The sequence below is a fragment of the Peromyscus maniculatus genome, chromosome 1 (genome assembly GCF_049852395.1).
Source record: "Peromyscus maniculatus bairdii isolate BWxNUB_F1_BW_parent chromosome 1, HU_Pman_BW_mat_3.1, whole genome shotgun sequence".
Classification (NCBI taxonomy): Eukaryota; Metazoa; Chordata; class Mammalia; order Rodentia; family Cricetidae; genus Peromyscus; species Peromyscus maniculatus.
In genome coordinates, this window is record NC_134852.1 from 194172902 (window position 1) to 194194520 (window position 21619).

Sequence of the window (21619 nt, forward strand, 5' to 3'; positions counted from 1 at the left end):
AGGTATTTAATGCACCTCCTTACCATATGTAAGGTAAAACAAAAAAACCAACAAAAACCAAGAACACCACAGCAGAGACGATGCTGTACATGTTATCACGGCACTTGGGAGGCTAAGGCAGGAGACTGATACCAGTTCAAGACCAGCCTGAGCTAGCTACACAGTGAAAACCTAGTGCTAGCATAACTCCAGATTGTCCACCACTGTCAGGTCACTTCTGGAAAACTCTATGGTCCATTCATGAGCATGGAAACAGTAAACGGTATTTTAGAATCATGGGAATCATTTTGTCCCGTTTGACCCTAAAAGGGTCCTCAGGACCCCTAGATCACACCTTGGGAGTAATCTTTTTCTGAAACCCTCCCAGTGCTAACTCATCTTCATAAAGCCGTGTCTTACAAGGCCCAAACAGGAAAGCCCACCAGCCTGACCAAGCCCCCAGAGAACAGAAGCACTTTTACCTAGCGGAGGCCGCCCTGCCCCCACAGGCAGCTTTCTCTTGGGTGTTTCTCTGAACCCCAGCCAGCCCCACATCACACTCACTCACCAGAGCAGCAAAGTACTCAGTCTCCGTCTCCTTGCCTCCCTGGGATCGAATCACTTCGGTGACAGCAGCCAGGACAGCACAGATCTGCACAGGAGGAGAAAGTATCCAGCCCTGGCCTGGGTGGTCCCTTCCTCCTTCACAAATTAACATCCTGATAAAGCCCAAAGGGAGGGCCTGGCCACCAGGAGGCCCGGGAGCACCACTGCTCCAGCGCCACCTTAAGGACACCACTTCTTTCCATTCCTTTCTCTCTTTTATTTTTCAAGACAGTTTCTCTGTGTAGCCCTGGATGTCCTAGACCTGGAACTCACAGAGATCTGCCTGTTTCTGCTTCCTGAGTGCTGGGATTATAACCACCTGGTCCAAGGACACTATCTTAAAGAAATATCTTGAGTCTGCAGACTTTTTTTGTTGTTGTTGTTTTTCAAGACAGGGTTTCTCTGTGTAGTTTGGTGCCTGTCCTAGATCTTGCTCTGTAGACCAGGCTGGCCTCGAACTCACAGAGATCCACCTGGCTCTGCCTCCCGAGTGCTGGGATTAAAGGTGTGTGCTACCACTGCCCGGCTCAAGACTTCTTTCTTTAAACGTTCTTTTTATTTATCCAATGTGTCTTTCACATCATGCACCTTGATCTCATTAATTTCCCCATTCCTTGACATCCACCCTCTGACCCTGCAACACCCCCACCCCACCCCGAATAAAACAAAATTTAAGAGGAAAAAAAAGGAAAAAACTAAAAATCCCATCTTGGAAGCTGCAGTGTGACACATGAGTCACAGAGTAAACCCTTTTGTCCATATATCTTTACTTGCAAATGTTCACTGCACAGTCATTGGTTCGAGGCCTCTGGTTTCTACTACACTATCAATGCTGGGCCCTCACTGGGGCTCTTCTTGGATATCCTGTTATTGCCCTGTGCAGTGAAGATCCTGCAGCTTTGGGTCTTTGAGTCATGTGCTCCAGCAGATCACAGATGGGGTGGATGTTGGGGTGGGCCAAGTCATAACCCTGGTTCTGGGCCTGGGTAGCTGCAAGGCTGGTCAGTCGGCCAGTCTCGCTGTCCTCACCACCAGGGGGAGCCCTCCAGCACTGCCCCAGCTAATTCATCCTTGCAGCAATGAGCGAGGTTAGGGCCAGTTCCTGTTTTCACGCCCTCAGGGTCGGCTCCCCCCACCTACACCAACCACCAGGGCCAGCTCTACTGGGTTGCCCAGGCAAGGTGCAGGTGCTGCAGCTGGTGAGGGCAGGGGCCACCCTCCGATTCTTATGACACCAGGGCCAGCTCTCCCACCTGCCTCAGGTGTTGATGGTGTGGAGGGCATCTCTCCTCCACCATGCTGCCACATGTCAGATGAGTAAGGGGCACAGCTCTTCCTTGCTCACTATCTAAGGGCTGGTCCCCCACACCTCCCACACCTCCCACACCAGGGCCAGCTCTGCTGTGCTGCCTAGGCGAGGAGCAGGGCCCACTTTCCTGAATGCTACAGCTGACGAGGCGGAAGGTCATCTCACTGCAGGAGGTAAGGGAGGGGGTAAGGGGACATCTCTCTCCCACCCACACCGCCACAAGATAGGTGAGTAGTGGGGACAGCTCTCCCATGCTTACAACTTCGGGGCGGCTCACCCACACCTGTGCCGACAAGGTGACAAGGTTGGCTCTACTGTGCTGCCCAGGCTAGGGAGTCTGCAGATTTATACACCGCAGCCACAAACCAGAATAGGCAAGCAGGCAGTAACAAGGGATTAATAATATACTATTACTATTTAAGATATGATAGGCTTTGGTTTTGGGGGGGGGTTTGGTTTTTTCAAGACAGAGTTTCTCTGTATAGCCCTAGCTATAGACCAGGCTGGCCTAGAACTCAGGAAGATCCACCTGCCTCTGCTTACTGAGTGCTGAGATATCACCGGGCCTTGTTTTTGTTTTTTGTTTTGTTTTGTTTTGAGATAGGGTCTAGCTATGTAGCCCAGGCTGGCTGCAAAACTAACAGTCCTTCTAAGTGCTGAGATCACAGCCATGTACCACTATGCCTGGAAAATGACAGATTTAAATGTTATGACCACCGGGGAAAAATTGAAAACAGCAATGGTAAGGGAGAATAATTAGATATAATAATGTAGAAACACTGTTTGGTGGGGGACAAAGGTGGAGAGCAATGGATACAAAATATAGTAAATCCTAGTAAAAAATATACAAAATGTTGAACAGAACCAGGCATGGAGGTGCACATCTGCAATCCCAGTATTCCCAAGGCTGAGGCAAAGGACTACAGTGAATCTGAGGTCAAGCTGGGCTACAAAGCTGGATCTAGGCCAACCTGGGCTAGACTAAAGACCTTGTTGTCAGTCACAGGGGCACACACCTTTAATCCCAGCACTTGGGAAACAGCCATATGGATCTCTTGAGTTCAAGGCCAGCCTGCTCTACATAGCAAGGCACAGGCCAGCCAGGGGCACAGAGTGAGACCCTGGTCAAAAACAAAACAACAGTCCCTGAATGGGGCTGGACATCTCAATGGCTCAGGGGTTAAGAATTCTTGCTGCTTTTGCATAGGACCAGAGTTTGGTTCCTGGCACCCACACTGGGTAGCTCAAAATCACCTCTAACTCCAGCTCCAGGGGATATGACCTCCATGGGCACTAACACACACACACACACACACACACACACACATAAATAAATAAATAAATAAAATGTAAAAAAGTAACAAAAAATTGACTGTATATGTTGAAATGCTGACATTTTATATATACTGGTCAAATACATTAATTTCACTTATTTTTTACTTTTAAAATGTAGCTTCTAGAAAACTCAAAATTATACGCATGGCTTACTTTACATCACCACTGGGCAGTGCAGTCTAGACATATACACAATGACCCATTAACAGTAGCCACTGGAAGGAATCAGAATATGAGACTAATTATAACATTTTACTCTATTTATATCACTTTGTATCATTTAGCATTTTTATATTCCTCATTTAGCACTGAAAAATATAGGCATATTAACTTTGAAACGTAAATTAAGTACAAAATTTCTTGTTAAATAGAACATATTCTAACCATGGTTATTCACCATGAATCTGCTGAACAGTGATGTCCCTGGAAATAGATATAAAAATTCCTGTGTGCAGCAGTTGAGACAAATGTCAAAAATATTTCTTACCCTCAAGGATTTTATTCAGCAGAGATATTCTGTAGGAAAAAGAGAAAGGAATCCCCAAAGCTATCTTCTGACCTCCACACACATGCCATGGCACACATAAACACAATAAATATATATATATAAATAATTTGGGCTGAAGAGATGGCTCAGTGGTTAAGAGCACTGACTGCTCTTCCAGAGGACCCAGGTTCAATCCCCAGCACCCACATGACAGCTCACAACTGTCTGTAACTCCAAGATCTGACACCCTTACACAGACAAAATACCAATGTACATAAAATAAGAATAAGTAAGTTATTATATATATACACACACACACACATAATTTGCCAAACATGATGAACTCACACCTTTAGCCTCAGCACATGAAAGGTAAAGGCAGGTTGATCTCTATGAATTTGAGGCCAGTCTGATCTACATTGGGAAACCTTGTCTTAAAAATTAACAAAAAATTAAAATTAAAAATATATATGTACACTTGCCAGGCACATTTTTTAAAGTAGACTCTGCCCGGGGAGGGTGATGTGTAAAGGGTAAGACAGATGACACATCATCCAGAAATACCAGCTGCTGTCACCAGAGCTGGAAGAAAACAGTCCTGAATGGGCCTCTCCTACCGTCCTACAACCTCTGGGGCCAATCTCCTACCTCTTTGTGGGCAGCGGAGTTGGATTCCCAGAAGCGCTGCACTTTGCTGAAGGTGACGTTTGTACAGTCGGACAGGCCACTCAGAAATGTGCCCGAGGACTTCTCACTGAAAGGCAGCTCCGGATCCTGGTCCATGGCCGTCTCAGGGGCTTGGCTTTTGCCCAGGCTCAGGGTCCCCGACTGCAGCTCATTATGCAGCTTCACAGCATCCACCGTCAGGTCGCTCTTTCCTGAGAACCGGAGTTACGAGGGAGTGGCCCCACTTCCTTTCGACTGAAGGAAGAGAGTCCCCAAGAAACAAACCAGAAGGGTTCAGACCCCCAACCCCAACGGCTGGATTCCGAACCCAGCCTGCCTGCACAAACAGCCCTGTGTACGCCTGCAACTTTCAAAGCCGAGGAAAAAGAACACCCAGATCTGTTTCTGATTCCTTGTATTAATGGCAAAACAACATCGAGAGCCAGGGTCGTATACAGAACAGAGACACCCGAAGGCCGAAGACGTAGCTTAGTAACTGAGTGTATGCTTAGCGTGCACAAGGCCCTGGGTTCGATCCCTAACTCCCCCTCAACACACACACAAATCTAAAGAGCCACCCAAGGCTAGTGATGGCCGTGTATCCCAACCCTGACGCCGCAGTGCCCTAGACAAGTCATTTCACTTCTAGGGACAGTTTCCGCATCTGTCAAACTCGAGGGGCGGGCCTTCGGAGTGAGCTCCAGGGCTGACACTCTAACCACGGCGGGTCTAGACCCACAAGACGGTGCCCGCGGGCCCCACGGAACCCCGCGGAACCCCGCGGAAGCCGGACTACCTGACGGACGTCTGAAGAAGCGGCTGCGAGCGGCCTGGCGGTGGCGGCAGGTGGCGGGGTTGCTGTCGCTGCTGTGGCCTTTCTTCCAGCGCTTCAGCTTGGCCGAGACACCGGAGGCCAACTTCCCCGAGCGACCCATGTCGACCAAACTGGGGCCGGGACTCGCTCAGCTCAGGGGAACCGGGTCCAGCCACGCCGAACAGGGAGCAGAACCCACGTGGGTCCTCGGCCGGCTTCGCGTCCTCTTCCTCTGACGTCACTTCCGGACTCCAGTCCGTTACTATGGCAAAAACAATCAACATCCGGTGTGGGGATTCCTCTTTGCTCTGAGATTTTATACCAGGAGAGGAGTTCTGGTGTTCCCGATGCTGTAGGCTCCTACTGCACCACCGCGGTTCTTGGCCATGGAGAAAGCCCTTAAAGCAGGAATTTCATTGGAATAAAAAAACACGTATATCCGTTGTTATAACGGAGCGTGGTGGCAGCACGTCTGTTATCCCGTCAACTGGAGGATTGTCGGGAGTTAGAAGCCAGCCTAGTCTACAACAACAAAGTAAAAACAAAGTAACATAACAAATACTTCTATAATCCCAGCGCCTAGGCAGCGGAGGTAGGTTGATCTCTGTGAGTTCAAGGCCAGACTGGTCTGTATAGTGAGAACTTGTCTCAAAAAAGCCCAATAAAAACGGGCGGTGGTGGCGCAGGCCTATAATCCCAGCTCTCCAGAGGCAGAGGCGGGAGGATCTCCTTGAGCTCGAGGCCATCCTGGTCTACAAAGTGAATTTCAGCACAGCCACAGTGTATAATACACAAAGAAACTGTCTTGAGAAACTAAAAAAAAAAAAAAAAATGTGTGTGTGTGTGTGTGTGTGTGTGTGTTCAACTGTTCATCTATTTTTAGAAAAGCCCAATAAAGTAAGTTAAGTCAAAAACATTTTTTGCTTGGCGGTGGTGGTGCAGCCAGGCAGTGGTGGTGCATGCCTTTGATCCCAGCACGAGAGGGGAGGGAAGGGGTGGGGAGGGGAGGAGAGGGGAGGGAAGGGTGGAGAGGGGAGGGGAGGGGGAGAGAGAGAGGAAAAAACGAGAGTTGCAGAGTAAAAAGGGCCAAAGAAAGACCACTCTGCCCCTGATTTGACCCCAGGCTTGACCCCAGGGCCAGGGTTTGAAATCCCATCAATCCCTGAGCTTGACTCAGAGTAAAGTTGCAGAATCCCACTAATCCTTGGGCACAGAATCCCACCAATCCCAAACCACCCTGGAAAAATCTCTGTAGCTCAAGAAACTCTGTATAAACTGTATTCTGTTCAGTTGGCTGCTGCTTCTCACCCTAGAGGCAGCCACCCTCCTAGATTTTTCCTTCCCAATAATCTCTTGGTTTGTTGCCCAGTGTGACACTTTTTGCAGAGCTCAGCTGTAACAACTTTGGATAGAGCCAGAGTGGAGCAGAACAGTAACACTTTCGCTGACAAAACTCTCCCCTAGCAGAGCAGAGTTGTTACACTTCAGGGGGCCTGAGCAGGTAGATATGTAACACTTTCACTTGAGAAACATTCTAGGGGAGTGCACTCCCGGGGAGCAGAAACACTTCTTTAGAGCTAACCCGAGTAGGATTGAAACAACTTCCCTGGGGAAACCCTCCCCTGCCAGAGCAGAGTTGTTACACTTGCACTGAGGAAACCTTTCCCTGGAGCAGAGATAGAAGCTGCTCTCTTAGAATGACTTTGTGGTATTCCTTGGCTTCCAACTGCCCAGATACCTTTCCATCCAGCTGCAATGCTTACAAGTCTCAAAAACCTGTGGAGATTTTATATATATATATATATATATATATATATATATATATATATATATATATATATATATATATATATATATAGAGAGAGAGAGAGAGAGAGAGAAAGAGAAAGAAAGAAAGAAAGAAAGAAAGAAAGAAAGAAAGAAAGAAAGAAAGAAAGAAAGAAAGAAAAGAAAGAAAGAAAAAGAAAGATATCTTGGCTTGTAGAGAGAAAAGAGCAACTGGCGGTGCGCTAGACTTACTTTGCAAGTGGAAACCACGAGGAAATTCACATACCCTCCCGAACGGCAAAACTTAAGAGTAGTTGTGCAAGTGTTGGTAAGGGTACAGCGCTGTCTACATGTGCTGCTATTGGGAATGAAAGTTGATATGGGCCGGGCCGTGGTGGCACTCGCCTTTAATCCCAGCACTCGGGAGGCAGAGGCAGGCGGATCTCTGTGAGTTCAAGGCCAGCCTGGACTACAGAGTGAGTTCCAGGAAAGGCTTTAAAGCTACACAGAGAAACCCTGTCTCAAAAAACAAAAAACAAAGCAAAACAAAAGTTGATATGGATGCTTTTGAAAACTGATAGTATTACTTTATTACTTTTTTAAGACATTTCTTTTTTTTCTGGGAATTTTTTTATTTTATTTTACAATACCATTCAGTTCTACATAACAGCCACAGATTCCCTTGTTCTCCCCCTTCCTGCCCCCCTCCCCTTCCCCCCAGCCCACCCCTGTCCCGTTGAATGCTGCTGTCCACACTCATGGTAGGTCTTTGCACCTCAGTTAAACATCTCTGGAAATGCCGTTACACACACCACACCAGAGATTTGTCTTTGAGGTGATTCTAAATTCTGTCAAGTTGACAATTAAAATTAACCAGCATTTGTGTTATGTCAAAACTCGGAAAATTCCAAAAACAGTTAATGATACTTTTCATGCATGTAGAGACACGTCCTTGCCACAAGAGGGAGCATTTCCAGCAATTTGGGCTATACCCATACTTAAAGGCTGCAATGTTGACTAGGCTAGGATTTTGTAGCTAGAGATTGAGATGCCCACTCTTCCTAGCCTTTTGGTGAACAACAGAAACCTCATCTCCAAACTGTGCACAAGAGGCACACTCCCGCTCTGCACCTCAAGGATCACCTCCCTGAGGAAGTACCAACTTTCCTACTCATGACTTCCATAACTGGCTTCCTTCAGGGTCCCTCACACCACATAAGCTAGGAGGAACTGCCCATAGTATGCACACTAGACTGAATACCATTTGAATTGGGACCACGTGCTGTGTGGCCTTGAGCAAGTCTCCTTATTCTCTGTGATGGTCATTCTTGGCTGTAAACCTGACTACATCTGGAATTAACCAAAACCCAAATGGCTGAGCACACTTGTGAGGGATTTTTTTTTCTTAATTAAATCATTTGAAGTGGGAAGACACATTTCGAATCTGGATCTTTGAGGTGGGAAGGTACACCATTAATCCAGATCTTTTGAGGTGGGAAGGTCCATCTTTAATCTTGGCCACACCCTCTGCAGGCAGCCTATGTAAGCTTGCTTACTGGGCCAAGGCCACTTGATATGGCCTTGAGGAATTAAATCAGGCCAGTTGGAGGGTCTACAGAAAAACTTAAGCTGTAACAATTTTATTTATTTTATTTTTTTTGTTTTTCAAGACAGGGTTTCTCTGTGTTGCCTTGGATGTCCTGGAACATGTTCTGTAGACCAGACTGGCCTCGAATTTACAGAGATCTGCCTGCCTCTGCCTCCCAAGTGCTAGTATTAAAGGTATGTGCCACCATCCAGCTGACAATATTATTGAGAGCACTTAGACTTTTTATACCGTTATCAGAAACAAAATAGAGTAGCACTTGCCAGGATCTATATAGTTGTGGTTGCCAGGATACAATGACATTTGCCAGCTATTCAGGGTGCACGAGATGAGTGTCCAAGACCATTGTCCTGTCAAACTCCATTCCTTGACTTCTGAGGGAACACACAGAGAGACACAGAGCAGCCCGAATGCTTCACTGCCTGAGGAGTGAGTGCATCAGGCTCTCGGGAACCGGCAGGCACATTGTGTCCCAGGAGCCAGAGACTCTAACCTGAAAAGCCTATGATGAATGCCTCCCAAGGCAGCCAGGCCGGGCCAACCCCATGACCCCCTGCAAGCCTGTATAAAGGACATGGAAGAAGAAAGCTTGCTCTCTCTTTACCTGATTGCTCTCTCTCTTGCTAGCAAGTCCATCCCTTCATTGGCATTAGAGCCTACTTCTTTGGGATCCCAGCATAAACTGAATGAAGACCAGCTGAGACATCCAGCTGAATGTACTCAACAACTACTGGATTCTTGGCTCTTCCACTGTTAGACTGCCATTCTTGTAGTAGCTAAACCACAGCCTGTAAGCCACTCTAACAACTCCCATATATGTGTGTGTGTGTGTACATATACACATATATCATAATACCAGAGTATCATATATATTTATACATAGAAGTTTACGTGTATTTGTTAAAATATGTATTTGTCAGGGTTTTCTAGAGGAACAGAACTTATAGAATGAATAATGAATATGTTCTCTTAGCCTCAGGTTTTCAAATCTGTAAAATGGGGATGATTCTTATTTAAGAATGCCTACTCATAGGTTTCACAAAAACCTAAATAGGAGCATGCGAGATGGTGCTGAGCACACCACCGGGACATACGTGGTGAGCAGGGGGCTGCTGTCAGAAACTGGCCTTGAGTTCCAGAACACCTACTTACAATTTAAACTCAGGAAAGCACAGCCACTCTCCGCATTTCACAACTAAAAACCGTGCTCTCAAAGGGTTCAGTGACTCCCCAAGGGCACAAGACCTGACTGCTGGGCAGAAGCCCAGAGAGACAACCTCTATTAGAAACTCCTTCTGTAGGCACGTCCATAAAAACCACCTGGGGGCACCAATGGCGAGAACAGAGCTCCACACCCAGAGAGCAAAAGCCGGAAGGAGCAGGAAGGTCCTCTATAGTCAGTGGTTTTGTAATCTGTTAGGACACCAGACAGTTGGAAAGGGAAATTGAAGGTTAGCCTCTTGTCCCAAAGAGGAAGTCTGTGGCCTGGGAGTTTACTTTAGGGCTCTAGCTCTGGGGATGGAGAAAGCCTTTATTGCCTTAACCAGCTCGTCAGGACAACGGAGGTGGGGCACAGTAGTTACTGAGCACTAGGAAGCCTGCGTTTGAAGCCACATCCTCTTGTGTGACATGGGACAGGTGACTGCATTTCAAAGTGTCTGTGTCTGAAAACCTGTTTGCTGTTGTGTGACGACAACGAGGAAGGAGTTCATGCAAGGTTGGCATCACTTTGCACACAGTCCCTGCGGAAGGCTGGACAGGACTGGGGTAAAAGCTGCTTCGGGAAGGTAGAGCCATGACTCTCAAGTCCAGTGGCTTTGAGAGGAGCAAAGCAGTGAGCTTCAGCAGAAGATGAGGAAGGATGAGGCTCGTCCATGGTCACCTGGGGCAAGGGCAATGTCACTGGTTAGTCAACTGTTGAGTGGCTGTTGCTAATAGGGTAGCCACAGATGCAAACCGCCCTTGTCCAGCTACCCAGAGATGAGCTGTCTTTGATTAAGTAGTTTAAAACTTGTGAAGGTAATTTTTTTTATCATGGCAACAGAGCAGTCTTTCCCAATGATAAAGCCCCCCCCCCCATTTTTGTTGTTGTTGTATTTAGAAACAAGGTTTCTCAGGGTAGCCCTGACTATCCTGGAACTCAAGATCTGCCTTGAATTCAGAGATCTGCCTGCCTCCGACTCCCTAGTGCTGGAATTAAAACATGTGCACCACCATGACTGGCATAATAAGCCTTTTTCTAAAGATTTGTTTTAGTTTAATTTAGTGTATGCTTGTGTTTGTCAGTGGTTAAGTACACGTGAGTACAGATGCCCTGGAACTGGTGCAGGGGGTTTTGAGTTGCCCAGTATGTGTGATGGGAACCAACCTTTGCTCTTAAACACTGACCCATCTCTCCAGTCCCAAGAGTCCTTTCTCTTCCCATTCAGTTGACCTCTATTTCCTAACAGTCACCCTTCCGGGAGTTGCGGTATTTTAACATAGAACCCTTTGCTGGAGCTTTTCTGGACTGTCTAAGTTGAGTCCAGACTATAGCTAGGAGGTCTATCCTGGAGTCCTTCTTACATCCTGGACGTAGGGAGTTTCCCAAGAGAGGTCAGCAGAGGGACCTATCCAATCAGAAATGGGACCTAGGAGCCCAGCTCCTAGTCTCTTGTCTTGTAGGGTGGATGTGGGGTGTAAAGGCGGAGATAAGCATATGGGAGATATGGGATAAACATATGGGAGATAACCTCCCAGCTGAGAGATCTTGATGTAGGTTTCAAGGACGACACTGAGCTGAATTGTTGAGGGCTAAGGCATTTATCAGAAGAGTTATTAATGCCAGGCTCAGTGGTGCACACCTTTAATCCCAGCCCTTGGGAGGCAGAGACAGGTAGATCCTTGTGAGTTTGAGGCCTGCCTGGGCTACAGAGAGCTCTAGGAAGCTAGGAGTAGAGAGCTACTGCCTCACAAACAAAACAAACAGCACAAGGAACATGAACATACAAGGAAGAGTTATTAATGCCATGGACAGATAGCGTATGGAAGTGGTAGGGTAGGGTAGGGAGTGTCGATGAAGGAAAATCAGGCCCACAAGGTGGCGGTGGGTGTCCTTCTTATAGGCCTCTGAGGAAAGGGGGACATTTCCCCTACCCCTTAATAACTGTTTACAATTTAAATAAAAAAAAAAAAAGCCTTGAGATACGAGATACTGCTGTTGAATAAACTATCTGTACACTGTGGAAATATGTTGCTCTCATTGTTAATAAAAAGTTGATTGGCTGATAGCTAGGCAGGATTTTGGGGGCAGAAAGAATGCTGGGAAGAAGGGCAGAGTCTGAGGAGTCTCAAGCCAGACTCAGAAGAAGCAACATGGAAAGTTCATAGATGAGGTAAATGAGCCTGGGGGTAGCACATAGATGAAATGGGTTAATTTAAGTTATAAGAGCTAGTTATAAGCAAGTCTAAGGTATCAGCCAAGCATTTATAATTAATATTAAGTCTCTGTGTGGTTATTTGGGAATCGGCTGATAGGACATAAAAGTCCATCTACAAGATACACTTTAAGTAACATATACTTCAAACATTTAAAGCACAGAGTTTATTATCTTTTTTTGTTTTTTCTTTTTTCTTTTTCTTTCTTTCTTTCTTTTTTTTTTTTTTGTGAGACAGGCTTTTGCTATGGAGCTTTGGCTGGCCTGGAGCTCACTCTGAATAACAAGCTAAACTTCAATTTGAGGACAACCTCAGATGTCACTCTCAGGAACACCTGATAACCCAGCCTGTTTCCAACTTAGGCTTGAAAACCATCTTACAGTAAAGGAAAACTATATTCATTTCTGTTCATGATTAAATCTGTTTCTCAAAGGTTGAGCTATGTTCCACCTGTAACCACAAATGGTTCCGTACAGCCTCTTGCAGAAAACAAACAGCAACTAGGCTTTTGTTTCAAAAGGTTGTTATGACCACCTTGCAACCATACCTTTGTTTCAGGAGGTTGTTATGACCAAATTGTTATGCTTCTGTAATCTCCACCTATTTGCCTGCCCAGCCCCCCATTTATAAACTCCCTATTCCTGAGCTATAAAAACCCTTATCTTGCTCATGTCCAATGCTGATCTCTTGAACCCCATCTTAGGGACAGACAGCTCATGTACACAAATAAAAAATACTTGCTTTTTCCCCGGGTGGAGGTGGCACACGCCTTTAATCCCAGCTCTCGGGAGGCAGAGCCAGGTGTATCTCTGTGAGTTCGAGCCAAGCCTGGTCTACAGAGTGAGTTCCAGGACAGGCTCCAAAGCTACACAGAGAAACCCTGTCTTGAAAAAAAATACTTGCTTTAATTAATTTGACCATGATTTGGGTTGGGGGTCATCTGTGGGATTCTGACTCTGGTTCCCAAGGGCTGGGATTGTAGGCTTGCACCATCACGTCTGGCTTTCAGAATTTTGGTATCTCTACCAGATATTGCCACATGACCTCAGTTCTGTTTGAAGATATTTTTTATCACCTCAAAACACCTGTACTTCTTTTTTTTTTTTTTTAAAAAAAAAAAAAAGGATTTATTTATTTATCATGTAGACAGTGCTCTGTCTGCATGTGTCCTTGCAGGCCAGAGGAGGGCACCAGATCTCATTACAGGTGGTTGTGAGCTACCATGTGGTTGCTGGGAATTGAACTCAGGACCTCTGGGAGAGCAGTTGGTGCTCCTAACCATTGAGCCATCTCTCCAGCCCATCCTGTACTACTTATTTATACCTACAACCCTTTCAGCCACAAGCAACCAGATTTACTTACACTGGACATAATGTAACTAGGAATCATATTAGGGTTATTGTCTAGGGTTCTTGATGGAGTTTGTTTTCTCTGCCCCTTAAAGAATTGAAATGTAGGTTGCAGAGAAAATATCAAACACAGCAAATTGGATCAAATAGTGATGAAATACTTTTATTAGGAGTAAGGAAATACACACACACACACACACACACACACACACACACACGGTGGGTATGCAGAGACAGGAACCCTCTGCAAAGCAGGGTGAGGGACTCAGGAAGCCAAAGTCCTCCTTGAGGACTGGAGGGGGGCCGATAAGGGTCTTTCCCTCTAACTGGGGGTTGGTCAGTCTATTTGTATATATGTACAGTATGTTTGTGCAGAAAAGCAGGGAAGCTGATAGGCCTACAAGCTTGGGCACCTGTGCCCTGGTCAGGGCCTCTTGTTGGGAGACCTATTGACTGGAGGGAGAAAAAGCCTGCAGGCTGCAGCTCCCAAATCTTTGTCTCTGATCAGAAGAGTGTGAAAGAAGCTGGAAGGCTGCCATCTCTATTATCTCTCTGGGGTCCTCTCTCTGTCTGTCTCCCAGGAACCAGCCTAACTCCTAGTCCTCATTACTACATGGTCTTTTGTGACTGACTCCTTTCACTTTTAGTATATTTCTAAGGTTTAGTCATGTTATAGTCAGTACTTCATCCCTTCTCATGACAAATAACATTCCACTGTGTATATATATACATATATATATACATATATATATACCATGTTTTAAGTGTGTTATTAATATTCTTTGCTACTGTGAATAATGCTGTTATAAACAATTGGGTTTTGTTGTTGTTGTTGTTTTTGGTTTTTCTGTGTAGCCTTGACTGTCCTGGAACTCTGTAGACCAGGCTGGCCTCAAACTCACAGAGATTTACCTGCCTCTGCCTCCTGAGTGCTGGGATTAATGGTGTGCGCCACCACCTTCCAGCTATAAACAATTTATATAAGTGTGTGTGTGTGTGTGTGTGTGTGTGTGTGTGTGTGTGCACATGCATTCAGAGACTAGTGGACAACCTCCAGTATCAACCTCAGTAATACTATCCACATCCTTTGAGACAGGATCTTTCATTGATCTGGAGCTCTAGAATTAGGTGAAGCTGGTTGGCCAGCAAGCCCCAGAAATCCTCCTGTCTCTGCTTCCCTGGGGTTGGGATTCTAAGTGCATACCACCATGCCTAGCATTTTTACTTGGGGATGGAGCTCAGGTTCTCATACTTACGAGGCAAGCACTTGGAGGACTGTGCTATTTCCTCAGCCCTCTTATGTTCTTTTGAGACAAGGTCTTGCTGTATAGCCCAGGCTGACCTTCAACTTCATAAGTACCTTAGGATGGCCTCAAAACTGTGATCCTTGGACAGGTATAGTGGATCATACCTTTAATCCCAGCTCTCAGGAGGCAGAGGCAGAGGCAGGCACATATCTGTGAGCTCTAGGCTAGCCTGGTCTACATGTTGAGTTCCAGGCTAGCCAAGGTTACATAATGAGACCTTATATAATATATATTTTTGTAATCCTCCTTCCCCCTTAGCCTTCCAAGTGCTAGGATTACAGGCACATGCACCAAGCCCAACTTGGACATGTTTTTAATGTATCTTGACTCTCTAGCTGACAGTGGAATGGCTGGGTCCCGTAGCAGCCATGGAACCACAGTGGTTTCTGTTTGTGGTTCTTTGCTGTCGTCTATATTCTGAGTCTATGTCACTCCATGTCTACTCCCAATATCAGCTCTTAGACCCAGGCCACCAATTCCCCCACTTTACCCAATAAAGTCCTGTTTTTGAAATCTTTATTTTTTTTCCGTATTATGTGTATGGGTGTTTCACCTGCATATATCTATGTACTGCTTGCATGCCTGGTGCCTGTGGAGGCCAGACAAGGGCATTTGGTCCCCTGGGACTGGAGTAACAGATGGTTGTGAGCCAGCATGTGGGTGCTGGAAATCCAACTTGGGTCTTCTGGAGGAGCAGCAAGTGCTCTCAACCTCTGAGCCATCTCTTGGGCACCTAATAAAATCCTTAATGGACATACTGGGAACCTGGTTATCTTGTGCTGAGTGTTTTTTTTCCTGGAGAGACACAGAGAAATGTCCATTCCCTCCAGATAGAGAGGGGACTAACAGGCCAAGTTTGGTTCTGTGAAGTAATGAGTATATTGTGGTTACCTACAGGAAAAGGGGTGACTGATAGGTGGCTATACCACCAGCAAAACCCTGGACAACTTACAGGCAGCTCCACCACTGAAAGGTCTCACTCCAAGCCTGTTTACTTTGTATATAGTGATGGATGGATTGTGGAGGGCAGGGTGCCCAGCTCACAAGGGTCTTGTGAGGCTCCACAAAGGAATGCTAATCTGCCAGATCTCCTGTGGGTCTCATGTGCATCATCACAGGGGCTCTGCTTCAAAAAGACAATAACCAGCCAGAGGTGGGGGTGGTGTAGGGGGTAGGGGACTGGCAGGTGCATGATTTTAATCCCAGTACTAGGGAGGCAGAAGCAGGCTGATCTCTGTGAGTTTGAGGCCAGCCTGGTCTACAAAGCAAGTTTCAGGACAGCCAGGGTTACACAGAGAAACCTCGTCTCAAAAAACAAACAATGCTGGGCAGTGGTGGTGCATGCTTTTAATCCCAGCACTCGGAAGGCAGAGTCAGGCAGATCTCTGTGAGTTCCAGGCCAGCCTGGTCTACAGAGTGAGATCCAGGACAGGCACCAAAACTACACAGAGAAACCCTGCCTGTCTCGAAAAAACAAAAACCAAACCAAACCAAACCAACCAACCAAAAAACAACAACAAAGAAGACAACAGCCATGTCTAACTCAGAGGACTCAGCCACAACCCCCTTGGCCATCAACCTACAGCTTCCAGATAAGCTTTTCTGAGTCAACCAGGCAACAGTGCACATCTGAAAACACTCCCGAGAGATGCAGGCTAGACTTGTGACAGCCAGGAAAGACCTCACCCTACAAAGTGCTGGTTGACCAGGCAGGCTACTGCTGCTTTGCTCTGGAATCCCTCCGGGCATTCAGATACTGTCCGCAGGCTACGCCTGGTCATAATTTTGTATCACCACTTCAAGGAAGAAAAGGTAGTCTTGGTCCTCTCCCAAGGTTGATTAGGCTCAAGGCTTGGGAGTGGTACTTGTTACTCACCTTGGTCCAATCTCCCATTCTGCTTTTGGTCATGGGCAATTTCCCTAATAGATTTTGTGCAAGTTATCTCTGGGCAACTTTTTTCTCAGAGAAAAAAATGTTAGCTCCCAGGCATCCACTAAACTTCACAAACATATCTCAAACATTTTTGGGGACTTGTGTGGTCATGTGGAGGCCTGAGGTCAACGTGACTCCAGGAATGAGATGTCCTCTGTGTTCATTCATTGAGTCAGAGTCCCCTAAACCCAGAGCTCATATGGAAATGACAGTTCTGGCTAGCCAGCTTGCTCCAGGGACACATCTCTGCCTTCTCAGTGCTGGAATTACAGGCAGGCTGCCACACCCACACAGTATTTAAGGGGCTCTGGAGATTCCAACTCTGGTCCTCCCGAATGTTCTTTAACTACTGAGCAACCTCCTCAGCTCTTGTTGTAGTGTGTGTGTGTGTGTGTGTGTGTGTGTGTGTGTGTGTGTGTGTGTATGATAGTGTACAAATGGAGGTTAAAATTTGTGGAAGTCAGCCAGGCAGTGTTGGGACATGCCTTTAATTCCAGCACTCAGGAGGCAGGGGCAGGCAGGTTTCTGTGAGTTTTAGGCTAGCCTGGTCTTCAAAGTGAGTTCAAGGACAGCCAGGGATACACAACACAGTAAAGCCCTGTCTTGAAACAAAACAAAACAAAACAAAACAAAACAAACAAAAACCTCAAACCAACCAACCAAACAAGCAAAAACCAAAAACCCCCAGACAAATTTGTGGAAATCACCAGGGAACTCAAGATGGCCAGGTTTGGTGGGAAGTGTCCACTAAGCCACACTGCTGGTATGGGTTTTTTGGGGGCAGGCAGAGTCTCACTAAACAGGCCACGTTAGCCTTGAACTTGCTGCGACCCTGCCGCCTCTACCCCATCAGTGCTGGGATTACAGGGTGTGCACTGCCATGCCTGGCTCTGCCTGTGCTGAACTCCACGTTCCATCAGTGTCATCTGGGGAAGCAGTTTTGTGTGAATGGGATTGGAAGTGCCGCGGAAGGGTTGTTATTGTGGATTAACACATGGCCCAGCAGCAGAGTATCAGTATCAGGCCTGGTACTGATAAAGCCAAACCAAGGTGAAGCCTTGTCCCAAAGCTGGGCAAACATTGCAGATTGAAGCCAGGAATTTTTTTGTGTATTGATGGATGGATTGATTTTTTTTTTTTAATGCTTTCTGATTGGTATTTTTTTTTTTTAAAAAAAAGATTTATTTATTTATTATATATACAGTGTTCTGCTTGCATGTATGCCTGCAAGCCAGAAGAGGGCACCAGAGCTCACCATAGATGGTTGTCACTGAGAATTGAACTCAGGACCTCTGAAAGAGCAGCCAGTGCTCTCAACCTCTGAGCCATCTCTCCAGCCCCGATTTAGTATTTTTGAGACAAGGTCTCTGTATGCAGTCTTGGATGGCCTGGAACTCCCTATGTAGATTGGCCTGGCCTTGAACTCACAGATCACAGACTTACCTGCCTCTGCCTCCTGAATGCTAGGATTAAAGGCATTGGCTACTGCGGCTCACTAAAGCCAGGGTCTGAGGCCAGGGGAGTCCGTAAGAAGCTTTCCTTCGTACACTTCTTGTAGTACCAGCTCAACGTCGGTCATCTTGAATGACAGAACATTTTGAGGGCTGGACCATGAACTTCATTTCCTAGGGAAGAACAGCTCCTTCACTTCGAAGCTCAGAGACGTTGAGCACCAGCCTGGCTCATTCCCTTCCTCCCACTCGGTGGCAGACGTTTTCTCCCCAGCCAGTGCAAAGCTGAACATTTGGTGAGGAGTGTGAGAGAGGGTTTCACAGGCAGCGACATGTGGTGTCTTTATAGGGAGTCCCGGGGGCTGAATGGCAGCCACTTCTTGCATGTCTCAGACAACTTGCTTCGCCTGCTCCTTCTAAATCAGGCCCTCACTGAATGTTCAGTACTTGATAAAGCAATGCTCGGTGGGAAAAACAAATGGAGAAAGCAGGCTGAAGGAGGCTCCATCGTACCGCAGGGGCAGGGGCTGGTAATAGGGCTGAGGCTCCTATTCACGTCTCTGAGATTTGCCAGCCCTCAGGCTCATTGTTTGAAAGCTGTTGGTCTCAGGAAGTTGACCTGGGCTGAAGGAATCAAACATTGCTCTAAAAGAGGAGCTTTGGGGGGCTGGGGAGATGGCTCAGTGGTTATGAGCACTCACTGCTGTTCCAAAGGTCCTGAGTTCAATTCCCAGCACCCACATGGCAACTCTCACAACTGCCTGATGCCCTCTTCTGGTGTGCAGATGTACATGCTGACAAAGTACCCATATAAATAAACAAATACATACATACATAAATAAATAAATCTAAAAAAACAAAACAACAACAACAGCTTTGGTCCTTAGAGTCCAGAGTTTCAAGTCTGGCTGGAGTCCAGACTTTGCAATGAGGGCAAAGGGCACAAGCATGATCGATCCTTCACGGTCATGCCCTAGAAGGGGAACTGCATTAGTCAGATTTGCCTGAGATTGACTTAAACAGGGGTGGGGTGGGAGGGGGTTTGGTTCAGTGTCAATCCACAGCTGACACAGCACAGCATGGCCGCAAGGACTCACCTTATGGTGAGGAGACAGAGGCAGTGTGAAGGAAGGGCCTTGGGACAGGGCACTTCTTTCCATGGCACACTCCAAGGGACTCACTTGTCCCAACTAAGTTCCACCTTCCATAGTCTTCATAGTCTTCTACTCTCCAACAGTCTATTCCATTTTTTTTAAATTTAGGGTTTTTTTTTTTGTTGTTTGTTTTGGTTTTTGGAGACAGAGCTTCTCTGTGTAGCTTTGGCACCTTTCCTGGAACTCACTCTGTAGCCCAGGCTGGCCTTGAATTTTTTTCTTTTATTCTTTAATTTTTTTCTTTTCTATTCAAATTTTAAATCCATCTATGGATTAGTGTATCAAGGGAGGCAGAATTCCCCATATCCAATGACCTCTCCAAAATCATACTTCCAACATTACTGTGTAGGGATCCTTTAGTTCAGGACCCTTTTGGGGAGGACACTTTCTATCCACACGACAGCAGGAATCTGTTTGGCCCAATGCCTCCTTCAGGGTGGAAGGGAGGCAATGTTCTGTGCATCGACCAGAAGCTGTGCAAATGACCCCTTGGACACTCGTAGGAAGGGGCAGGAGAATTAAGGTCATATCATACCCCCGTTGTGACCAGTGGCCATCTATCTGCTTTGTTCTCAAAACTGTAACTATTTCTTTACTTCTGACCTGGGCTTTAGAGGGCAGAAGAGTCAGCTGTGACACTGTGTGTGTGTTGTGTGTGTGTGTGTATCTTGTGTTCATTAGAGATAAGATTTAAAAATAAAAAAGCACTGAAAAAGCCGGGCGTTGGTGGCGCACGCCTTTAATCCCAGCACTCGGGAGGCAGAGCCAGGCGGATCTCTGTGAGTTCGAGGCCAGCCTGGGCTACCAAGTGAGCTCCAGGAAAGGCGCAAAGCTACACAGAGAAACCCTGTCTCGAAAAACCAAAAAAAAAAAAAAAAAAACCAAAAAAAAAAAAAAAAAAAAAAAAAAAAAAAAAAAAGCACTGAAAAGAAAATACATGGATTTATTCTTGCTTTTTTTTTGTAGAGTTTAAAAAATCTTCCTGATTTGGGGCCCAGTGATAAAGAGCACTTGCTGTTCCTGCAGAAGACCCAGGTTCAGTTTCCAGAACTCACCTGGTACCTTATTAACCTTTATAACTCCAGTTCCAGTGTATCTAATGCCCTCTTCTGGACTTTGAGGGTACTAGACATGCTTATGGTGTGTACAGACACACACAAGCAAAACATTCATGTCTACAAAAAAATAAAAAGTAAAGGCTGGGTGGTAGTGGCGCACACCTTTAATCACAGCACTCAGGAAGCAGAGGCAGGTGGATCTCTGTGAGTTGGAGGCCAGCCTGGTGTACAGAGCTAGTTCCAGGACAGCCAGGGATACACAGAGAAACCCCATCTTGAAAAACCAACCAACCAACAAACAAACAAACAAACAAACAACAACAATAGAAGAAGTCTCCTCCTCCTCATCCTCTTCCTCCTCCTCCTCCCTTGTTTGATACGTTTAAACTTCTCAGATCTGTGATGCTGTCATGCATACTGATGGGTTACCATCTCTGCCTAGGGACTCTGCATTCTGGCTGCACAGCCTTTAAAGGCCTTGGTCACCGGGACAAGAAAGGCCCCCAGCCCTCCCCTTCTCCAGATCTCATTGGGCTCTGACTGTTGCCTGAAACAGCACGACCCAACATAGATACCTCTCCACAGGACACCTCTGACTTGTTACTGACGAATCTGGCTTCTTGATCATCTCCTGTTCTTTTATTTTAAGACTTTTTTTTTTTTAAGTGGTATCTTAGTCATTTTCTATTACTATGAAGAGACATCATGACCATGGGAACTCTTATTGAATAAAATGTATTTTTTTTTCCAAGACAGAGATTCTCTGTGTAGCCCTGGCTGTCCTGGAACTTGCTCTCAGACCACTCTGGCCTTTAACTCAGAGATCTGCCTGCCCCTGGCTCCAGAGTGCTGGGATTAAAGGCATGTGCCATCCCCCCACCCCCCCACCCCCAGCTGTAAAGAAAGCATTTAATTGGGGGTTTGCTCACAGTTTCAGAGAGTTAGTCCATTATCATCATGGTGCTAAGCAGACAGGCATGGACTAGAGCAGCAGACTTTTACATCCTAATCCTGGGGCAGCAGGCAGAGTGAGACACTGGGCCTGGCATGGGCTTTTTTTTTTCTTTTCTTTTTTCTTTTGAAGACAGGGTTTCTCTGTGTAGCCCTGGCTGTCCTGGAACTTGTTCTGTAGACCAGGCTGGCCTCTGACTCAGAGATCCACCTGCCTCTGTGTCCTAAATGTTGGGATTAAAGGCATGCACCACTACTGCCCAGCTGGCATGGGCTTTTGAAACCTCAAAGCCCACCCCCAGTGACATACCTCCTCCAACAAGGCCACACCTCCTCATTCTTCTAATCCTTCTCAAAAGTGTATTCTTGCTTCCTGATGACCAAGCATGCAAATATTTGACCTTTGGGAGCCTTTTTTTTTTTGTTTTGT

The 21619-nt window shown here is 46.3% G+C and overlaps 1 protein-coding gene across 1 annotated transcript in view; it reads right to left on the bottom strand.

The window, feature by feature from the left end:
• Positions 1 to 21619, bottom strand: part of Rrp12 (ribosomal RNA processing 12 homolog) — a 56580-nt gene that overhangs the window by 33819 nt on the left and 1142 nt on the right. The window contains exons 2-4 of the mRNA XM_006990458.4: positions 5179 to 5458; positions 4365 to 4594; positions 548 to 631 (exon numbers count right to left, since the gene is read on the bottom strand). Of these exons, the coding sequence (XP_006990520.1) occupies positions 548 to 631; positions 4365 to 4594; positions 5179 to 5317 (453 nt within the window). The 5' untranslated portion in view covers positions 5318 to 5458. The remainder of the gene's footprint in view (positions 1 to 547; positions 632 to 4364; positions 4595 to 5178; positions 5459 to 21619) is intronic.